The following is an 8,202-nucleotide window of genomic DNA, read 5'->3' on the forward strand; positions in this document are numbered from 1 at the left end:
CAGGGAGGCGATCGTTTCTTAAAAATAGACCTTGAAACCGTTCCAAAGCCCATACAATATTATTAACATGTTCACCCTCCAGATATGCAAACCCAACAGAGAATGTCATCCCCGTTGGTGTCACCCCAACAAAGTCAAGTAGTGGGAGTCTGTACCTATTTGTTTTGTAGGTATTGTCTATAAAAAAACACCATATGACATGCATTGCATAAATTTACTGCATCTGGGTGACACCAAAACAGATCACGCACCACAACTCCATCCTTCAATCTATGTCAATGAATGTATTGATCACGTTCAAGAAGCTTCATTAGATGTTGCATTTCAGTATCAGCTCCTCTAATGGAAAAACAATATGCACTTCTTGCATTGTAAATTTGTTTGATTGTGGTGCAACTGTTGGCATTGTGCTCCTTCAACGTTAGTAGGATGCGTTTTTGGTTTCATCATAAACTTTGTCATCTCAGCAATAATTTTCTTTTCATCCTTGGTCAATCGCCCAACGTATGGATGTCCAACTAAGGACTTGGCCAATTCATGATTGTGAATCCCACAGATCAACTTTATCATCTAACCTTCCCCTCCATGCACTGGTTTCCCACGAAGCCTGAAGGGACAACCACATTTCCTACTCTCAGTATCTCTTCTAACAAATTCTTTATTCCTACACTTGTACAGACCGCTCCTTTCACACGCAATTCACACAAATGAATTTCTTTCTCATACTGTGTCAGACCTCATAATCACTGCAACAAATTCGTTTTCATGGGCAACTGTTTGAGCCCACTGCAAAACATCATCTCGGGTACCAAAGACCTACAACGCAACCCCGACATATTAATTTTTATACAAAACATACATTCAACCAAATGACTCAAACTAATGAACATGATTACCTGAGAAGTATTAAAAGCATCTGAACAATCAACAAGTGGTTAATTCACACCACATTCTTCTTCATTTTCATAATCCATATGAACTTCTTATGACATCGTATTGTCATACGTCCATTGATCTTCGTTCATCTTAACGACATATTAATAAATTATGCATTATACACAAGTACATACAAATTACCATATTAGCAAAACTAAAAATTGACTAAATAATAACTACGCACATATTAACAAATAATACAACTACATTCAAAATTTAAAACTAAATTATTTACTTAAACTAAATATTTTGTATTTCTAAAACACAACAATATTAAATTTTACGAAACATCTAATTTCACAAAAAAATTCCTTCAAACAAATAAATATTTTGCACCGTAATTAACAATAAAAATATAGAACACTATAACTAATAACTAATTAAACATTTTACTACTACAACAAAATACAATTATTTTACTTAAATGATTTAATATTATACATAAATTATTATACCTAATTAAACCAATTATCCACAATTTCAAAAATATGAAATACAAAAATTATAAATTTTAATATTCATATTTATTAATTTTTTCACAATTTTTTTTTTAAAATTAAACAATAAAGCTTACAGAAGAACTTCTTTTGAAAGAAGCAGTGTCCATTTACGGAAGAAATTATTCCGTAAGGGTGTTGCAGAAACAAAAAGTGCGGGCGAAGTTATTCCGCCCTAAATTTAAAGAAAAACAAGACAGTGACAAAATTGACCTTTTATAAAAGTGCTGGGTCGCTGGTGCACCTAGCAACTCCCTGCTCTGTAGTATTGAGGCATGTTAGAGCCCAATGTTTCAATAAGCCCAAAATCTCTCAGACCCACTCCTCTCTTCAAACTTGTCGCCCTTTTCACACTCTTTCACTCGCATCACACACAAACAAACACTCCCATTTTCTCTCTTTCTCTTTCTCTCCGACCTAGCGAGACCGAGCGATCCGATCCTAACCCCGCGATGCTCCGCCGCGCAACCACCTCCCTCATCTCCGGCGCCTCCCGCCGCCGCCTCTCCACCGACGTGCCGGCGACGCCGGCGGCGGATTCCGTCTTCGCGGAGGCGTGGAAGAAAGTGAGCCCCAACATCGACCCGCCGAAGACGCCGCTGGCGTACATGAAGCCCCGACCACCCACTCCTTCGACTCTCCCCTCCAAACTCACCGTCAACTTCGTCTTGCCCTACGCTTCTCAATTGGCCGCAAAAGAGGTCACTTTTTTTTTTTTTGCCTTTTGTTAATTTTCTTTATTTGCTTGTTTTCTTTGAATCTGTGGAAGATTTTGTTTTTGATTTGGTTTGTGGTTTTTTTGTTTCTGCATTGATCTAGTTGATGTAGGGTTTGAGGTGAACGGGGTTGGTCTTAGGGTTATTTAGTTGATGGAAATGAATATATTAACCCTAATTTTGGTTATTTATTTGTCTTCGAGATCCTTGGAGTTTGAAAATTGCGTTGATTCCCGATTGTTAAGATTTTAAGTGTGTGTGTGTGTCTGACGAGGTTTTAAATTGTGGTACTCGTGGTCTCTGATGTTGTAAGTAATTGCGGACAAATGCAGCCGATGTAGCCACAATTATGCGGTCCGTGACTGTAAAAAGCTTGATGTTGTGGCTGAAATTACTACTGCGGACCTTTGTTAAGCCTTGGTCTGTGATGTTGTGAAAATGAGGGTGTTGATGTTTTTATCTTTTGAAGGGGAAATTGGAAAATAATGCAGACAATTGATGAATGGTTTATTTTTGCGATTGAAATAAAAAAAAAAGGTGAATTTAGGATCCTGTTCATCAGCTTGCTTGTGAGAGTGCTGCTTGGTGCCAGATTATTTGGGATCTTATGCTCCATTTTTGGGTGGTTTTGGTCTGTTCTTTGGGCACATTTTCTTGCTGTTTATTATGGTTTGTTCAGATTTTGTTCACTTGTTTCAATGATTGTGAATTGAAATTGATATATTTTTTTATCCTTTTCTAGTGCTTTCAGGGTTTTCTTTTGGTGCATAAAATTATATTTTGCAAAAAAAAGTAGGTATTTGATTTTATTTTTTTTATGATTTTTATAAGCAAAATAAGTGGTATTGGTTTTTTACATAAGCATTGTGGTTACTTATGCTGTCATCGATTGTGTGGATCCCATTTCCCTTGCTATATAATCTAGAATTTATTTTTTACAAAATTCTATGTGGGAATGGTATTGTTTCTGGATTTTAGGATTCTTGGATCAAATAATGCAGTAGAACTATGTGTTTTTCCTTGGTACATTCCCTTGTTTGTTTAATAAGGAATTGTTACTAATCTAGATAATGGGATCTAGCTTTTTCGTCATCACCCTGTTTGATCTCAAATACTTTTCCTTTCTTCAGTTATCCAAACAAATTTATAAATAAAGAAGAATGTTGCCTCAGTTCTAAACAAAGTATAATCAAGCTTAACATTTTCCAATAAACCATAAGCATAGAGATGCAAAATTTGAATGGGTAACCCTGTTATTTTTCACATATAAGTATCACACATTACCTTGTGTTGATTTCAAGATCTTTATATCAGGAAATGAGTGCTGAGACTATATACATTATTATTGCTTTTTGGCCTTAGCAGCATCTCTTCTTGGGACTGAATCTTGAAATTCTATCTAGCATTGAACATTTTTTATATAAAGCTGACATCTTGATTCAATTTTGCTATTCCTAGCTTTAATTTTTCCTTTTTGAATGTGTTTTGTTTTGGATACCCATAAAACTTGAAACCATCATAATGTGCTTTACAACCCCTGTCATAATATATTTCCAAACCATCCATTTTATTAGCAAGAGGCATGTTTTAATATTTTTCTTTTTGTGTCTTTAGCATTTCTTTTACCTCAAAAGAAAAAGGAAAGAAGATTTTTACCAATTTTTTATCTCAAAAAATCTTGCTTTTGAATACTGCAAAGACATGATGCACTGACTATTTGCTGTTAGAGTAAATTTTGTAAAGTAACAGTATCATAAAAATATTATGCCATGATAACATTCACGGGCATCCTTTTATTGAAGGAGTTTTTTGATGATGCTGTTTCATGGCACCATAGTTTTCAAGTTTATCCTTGCAACACAAAATTCTGACTGTTTGATGCTTATTCCTACAAGTGCATTTTTTGAATCTATGCAAATGCCATCAATAGAAGCAGTCTTTATTCCAAAGCACTCCATTATTTTTTGAAAAAGTTTTTTTGTTATCTTTAGAGTAGATATTTTGTGGTTTGGATATCAAACAGATGCTTTTAAGCATGCCAGCTGTGCAGCTGAATTTTGAGGTGTCTGATTAAACTGGGTGTGACTCGTCTAATTGAATTAATGGAAGCCTGCCACTTTAAGACTTAAGACAGCCAGTCATGCTGTTGAATTCAGTGGTTCACATTGCCGTATGAGATAGTGTTAGTAGTTTGTAATATATGTGATATGTGATTGCATTTAGGTGATTACAAAAGTGTGCTTGCAGTGACATTGATAGTCCAGGAAGAAAAAGGATCAAATAAACAGTGAAATCAGAATTATTGGTAAATGTAATTTTCTACTCTCCACCATGTGCATGTGGTTTGCTGGTATAATCTGATTATGAGTGAATTAATATGCCAGTCTCAATTCCTTATCCTTGTAACTGTTATCATAAAGCAGCATATTTATTTTGTGGAGCTGAAAGCTCTGCTGCATTTGGTTGAGAGAAGCTTTATGCACATACAAATTATTTTAGTATTAAACCATGTGCACATCGATTGGACTGAATATTTTTATACTACAGTGCCACAGTATCAGAAAAGAATGTTGATGTCTATCAGAAGTGGAAACTTCAAATTCGTTGCATTGCAGTTATCTTCATTATTGACACATTTGGTTATCTGTTTTATTTTCTTGTGCTGCAACATCTCCAGCCTCACCAATGTCATCCAATCAAAGTTTTGGATATTAGTAAGACAAAATCCCTTAATTGATTTTTGTGCAACAGGTTGATATGGTCATTGTACCAGCAACAACTGGGCAGATGGGTGTTCTCCCAGGACATGTAGCAACAATTGCAGAGTTGAAACCTGGTGTCCTATCTGTACATGAAGGGAACGATGTGACCAAGTACTTTGTCAGCAGTGGCTTTGCATTCATCCATGCAAACTCTGTGGCTGATATAATAGCTGTTGAGGCCGTGCCGGTAGACCGAATTGATGTGAATCTAGTCCAGAAGGGTCTCCAAGAGTTCACTCAGAAACTGAACTCAGCCACAACTGATTTGGAGAAAGCTGAAGCTCAGATTGGGGTTGATGTCCATAGCGCTCTCAACTCTGCTCTTTCAGGCTAATAATAAGTACTGTAGTGTTGAGTCTTGCCTTTTGTATTTGTTTATTTCCCCCCACTGTGTGGCATTGATTTGTCTCGGTGTAATCAAAGTTGCTAAAAGAACATTTTCATCCTGAATTTCTGTGTTGAAAGTGGACTTGATAAAATAATATTTCAACAGCTTCAATCTAGCTCAAGGATGTTGGGCAAGACCTTGAAATTAGAAACAAAAGTTTCATTTTTTGTTTTGGATTATATTATAGGCAAATACTAGTTAACAAAGACCATAATTATGATTCTATAGTTCAAATCCCAAGAGCTACAACGAGAATATGCTACTCTATGAAGGGCTAGTGTAACATAAATAAAACTAGAATCAATTATTGTATTATTTTTTTTTATCTAAAACTTGTAATTTCTGTTATCTTTTTCATAGACTATTCTTATAACATTGAATGTTTTCTTAAAATTTCTAAAATCTTTTCAAATATTATAAATTTATAAAGTCTTTTTATATCATTAAATTCTTATAATATAAATCTATTAGATTCTAAATTATAAAATCTTGATTATAGAAGTCTTTTTAATAAAATCTCAGTCATTATATTCTAAATAATTTTTTTAAATCTATAACTTTTTATAGTTAAAATAGTCTTTTAAAATTTCAATTTAATATAGATCCTTAAATTAGGGATCAATCTGTAGTTATATTCTTAGTCTCTGTCCCATCCCTAAACCATCATCAAGGCAGCAAGGACAAAACAATGTAGTGCTTAACCCTTTACTCACATCTTTGAGCCACCCTCTGAATCTCATCTTCGCATCTCAGTTTCTTATTTGCTTTCTACATTTCAGGCATGTCATCCCACTCTAAACTGCTGCACGTTTCAAATGTGTCCTATGCATGTTTTATTTATTTAATTTTCTGTCGGTTTTGTGTTATGAACTACATTGTATAATAGCTCTTATATAGGAAAGGCTTTTACTATCTCTTTTATTTATCAAGAAATTTTAATTGAATAAAAAAACCTGGCTTATAGATGTAGAAGCAAAGCTTCATGGTGAATCAAAGGTGATTCAAAGGTGTTTTGATGATAATAATGATGATAACAAAAGATGATGACAAAGGTGATGACAAAAAGCTCAAAGATCAATAAAAGAACAACTCAAGTGAATCAAGAACAATTCAAGAGTTCAAGATAAAAATCAAGAAGAATTCAAGACTCAAGGAGAAAGTTTAGAGTCAAGAATCAAAATTCAAGGTTCAAGATCTCAAGAATCAAGATCAAGATTCAAGACTCAAGATTCAAGAATCAAGAGAAGGCTTAATCAAGATAAGTATGAAAAGTTTTTCTCAAAAATTGAATAGCATATGATTTTTCTCAAAACATGTTTACCAAAGAGTTTTTACTCTCTGGTAATCGATATTACCAGTAGCAAAATTCTTTTGAAAAAGTTTTCAAATTGAATTTACAATGTTCCAATTAATTTCAAAAAGTTGTAATCGATTACAATGTTTTGGTAATCGATTACCAGTGCCTTTGAATGTTGAAATTCAAATTCAAATGTGAAGAGTCGCATTCTTTCACATAAAAGCTTTGTGTAATTGATTACACTGATTTGGTAATCGATTACTAGTGATTGTTTCTGAATAAAATCAAAAGATGTAACTCTTCAAATAGTTTTTGACTTTTTCAAATTGGTTTTTAAGTTTTTCTAAAAGTCATAACTCTTCTAATGGTTGTTTTGACCGGACATGAAGAGTCTATAAAAGCAAGACTTTGTTTTGCATTTTATAAGTTATTTAATCAATCTTTTACAAGCCTTGAATCTCTTTGAACTTGTAACATCCCAATTTTCGTAAACTAGATTAAAAAAGATTGTTATTTATAAATAAATAGAGTTTTAAAAAAAATGATGAGATTTTATAAATAAATAAATAAGGAGATATAATTATTAATTAAAATAATGATTTGAGAGAAAATAAAAAGGGTATTTTATTTATTTGTTTGATAGAGAATAAAATAAAGCTTGTTTTTATAAAATAATAAATAATAAATAGAATAAATAATAGGTCGTAAATGCCCCTAGCTATAAAAAGCAAAATGCTAGGTCATTTTTCAGACTGACTCCTCAGTCTCCTCTGCCTAACAATTTTGTTTCTTCTCTCTTCTCCCAAAACTCTCTTTTTTCTCGTAGGCCACCTAACCTGTCTCAAAAAAATGACGATCTCAGACTCGTTCACCGTTGGATCGTTGTGAAATTTGAGCACTACGTTCGCAGTCCAATTACGAGCATTCTCACCGTTGGGAATTTGGATATCATGTTTGAGCTGAGAGAAATACCTTTCGCATTGTAGCCTTTTCCTTTCCCGCAGAAACCCAGAACGGTCTCAGTAAAATTACGATCGCAGTTTCTTTAACCGTTGGATTTTCATGAAATTTGGATATGTTGTTTGAAACTCAATTTCTCACGCTTTCAGCGTTGGGATTTGTGAGATAATATTCGTGGAGGAAGAAAAAGGAATCGAATGAAGACAGTACAAGTGGAGACTTCAATCTCTTCTCCGTCTCTCTGACGTTTGGGAATTCTATCGGAGCAGTCGGGGGAATAACTGGAGGGATGTCAGGGAACCGCTAGAGATGCTATTATCGTTGGCTGAAGACACGTGAGTCCGCTTAGAGGTAAGGGATGGGTTATTCACGATTGGGGATTTGTGAGAACATGTGCAGGGATCCTTAGAGTATCAATTGGAATGGGTTTTGGGGTGTTTCTACAATTTTTACTTTATCCTTATAATTATAACTATGAGTTATATATAAATTATATATGTTTGATGAATCATTTGATGTCCCAATGAAAATTTTTTGTGAAATTAATGTACTCTTGTGTTGAGTGTGAACTGTAGTATGAATTGATGAAATTAAATAAGGAGATATTGAGTTTGTATTTTCCCCTTTTCATGCTTTTTAGTTTTTT

The 8,202-nt window shown here is 33.9% G+C and overlaps 1 protein-coding gene across 1 annotated transcript; it reads left to right on the forward strand.

The window, feature by feature from the left end:
* Positions 1–1,777: 1,777 nt before the first annotated feature.
* Positions 1,778–5,478, forward strand: LOC114418791 (ATP synthase subunit delta', mitochondrial-like). Its single transcript, XM_028384304.1, has 2 exons — positions 1,778–2,134; positions 4,901–5,478. Exons 1-2 carry the CDS (start codon positions 1,886–1,888, stop codon positions 5,243–5,245), a joined length of 594 nt encoding a protein of 197 aa, XP_028240105.1. The 5' UTR covers positions 1,778–1,885; the 3' UTR covers positions 5,246–5,478.
* The last annotated feature ends 2,724 nt before the right edge of the window (positions 5,479–8,202 follow it).

The sequence above is a fragment of the Glycine soja genome, chromosome 7, assembly GCF_004193775.1.
Source record: "Glycine soja cultivar W05 chromosome 7, ASM419377v2, whole genome shotgun sequence".
In the NCBI taxonomy this organism is placed as follows: Eukaryota; Viridiplantae; Streptophyta; class Magnoliopsida; order Fabales; family Fabaceae; genus Glycine; species Glycine soja.